Source organism: Penaeus monodon, chromosome 31 (genome assembly GCF_015228065.2).
Source record: "Penaeus monodon isolate SGIC_2016 chromosome 31, NSTDA_Pmon_1, whole genome shotgun sequence".
In the NCBI taxonomy this organism is placed as follows: domain Eukaryota; kingdom Metazoa; phylum Arthropoda; class Malacostraca; order Decapoda; family Penaeidae; genus Penaeus; species Penaeus monodon.
In genome coordinates, this window is record NC_051416.1 from 4,080,914 (window position 1) to 4,082,551 (window position 1,638).

A 1,638-nucleotide genomic window follows, 5' to 3' on the forward strand; every position below is an offset into this window, starting at 1 on the left:
TCTTTATCATCATCGAACAAACAAACAAATCAATCCTATTATTATTTTCCTTCCCCCAGGCTAAAAATCATACCCACACTTGCCCACTGACTCTTCTCTGCGCCCCTGCGTATCACAAACGAGTCCGCACCGAGATCCAACGGCCATGCGTGCGGAAACACATACGCATTACGCACATATCCTCCTTACACACACATCCTGCACCGCCAGGGACGCCGTCGCGCGCCGCCCTCAAGGACACAACGACATACCTTTCCGATGTGCGAATATGAAGTCATCTAAGCCGATTTGCCCGCCTAAAAGCTTGGTCATATCGACCTTGTGTGTGTTGAGCGTGCAGAACAGGATCTGTAAAAGAAGAGAGTAACAGTTAGTTTCGTGTTCGAAGCGTAATCATCCTAAGGCATTATAAGCATTTGGGGAAACATTCTCGGAACAAGTGGTTGTAGGAAGTCTTGCTCTGCGATTGAAAGTGACGTCTTGTACAGAGAAGTAGAAAGAGTACAGTTGAAAGAAACGCACAATAGAGTGCTTGTACAGCTCGAGACAACACATCTTTGCATGCATTACATCGTCATACCGCTATACATCACCACACAACACACTCCGGCTTACAAACACTCTGTATTAGTTTGATTTGTCTCTAGACCACAATTCTAAGTCCATTTGAATACCTCAAGGTGAAACGGTTTTTAAAATGTAATCAAACAATGCGACAAGTATAATTAACAGCAGCCTCGGGTCTTCGATTGCAATGCAGGCACGGTGAAACGTCCTCTGGTAGCTGCACGATATCGTGATTTAAATATCATGCATCATCTGGTCTGAATACCTTCACAATGCAAATGATTCCCAGTGTATTGGAATGCAGAGGCCAAGGTAAACACCATCTGACAGCTGGAAGCGATGGCAGCCCCCGGAGGAGATGCCAGCTGTTTTCTCAATACCTTCACTTACTGGTATATTTAAATATTCATTTTATTACACCCGCCTTTCGCCCTCCTTTCCCTCCTTCCTGTTCATGACCCGGACCACCAGGCCACAGAACGTGACCTGGGAAATATTTTCAGACCTGTACGTGCGCATGCGTGTGTCTCCCTCGTGCACCTTTCTCTCATAAATATAGAAAACAAAGGAGCATTTTCAAGATCCCTTGGGCTGCCACCACCACCACGCCGGGCGCTGCTCGTGGAGAGAGTGACTACGCCTCTCTTCCACTGGTTAAAACAAGAGTGAAATGAATGACAGCTGTCTGTCGCCGAGAGATCTGGAGCGCGACTAATCACTCTACCCTCAACCCTGAGAAATTCGTCTCGCAGGCATCGCCTCCTGACAGCAATAACATCATCCGAATTAGGGATGTATTTTCTGCCACCGGAAGCGAGGACCTGCCTTTGTTCTACGTCTGGATTGTCTCACGGAACCAAACAAAAAAATACATATATATATATATTCGACCCAACTACCAGATCCTATATCTATTTCACACATTCATTCCCAACCTTCTCTCCGGTCTCCCGTACTTGGAACATAACCTTGTCATTTTCCCCAACATGCCCTTCGATTACAGCTATATATATTTATTGAGCCGTCCTTCACCCACGTTTTCCCATCAACTCGGCAATTTCAGTGTCGCTC

At 46.2% G+C, this 1,638-nt stretch overlaps 1 protein-coding gene across 1 annotated transcript in view; it reads right to left on the bottom strand.

Moving 5' to 3' along the window:
• Window positions 1–1,638, bottom strand: part of LOC119593000 (PDZ domain-containing protein GIPC1-like) — a gene marked incomplete in the record, with an annotated part of 35,662 nt that overhangs the window by 12,353 nt on the left and 21,671 nt on the right. Inside the window, 1 exon segment of the mRNA XM_037941889.1 lies at window positions 252–348. Coding sequence (XP_037797817.1) covers window positions 252–348 — 97 coding nt within the window.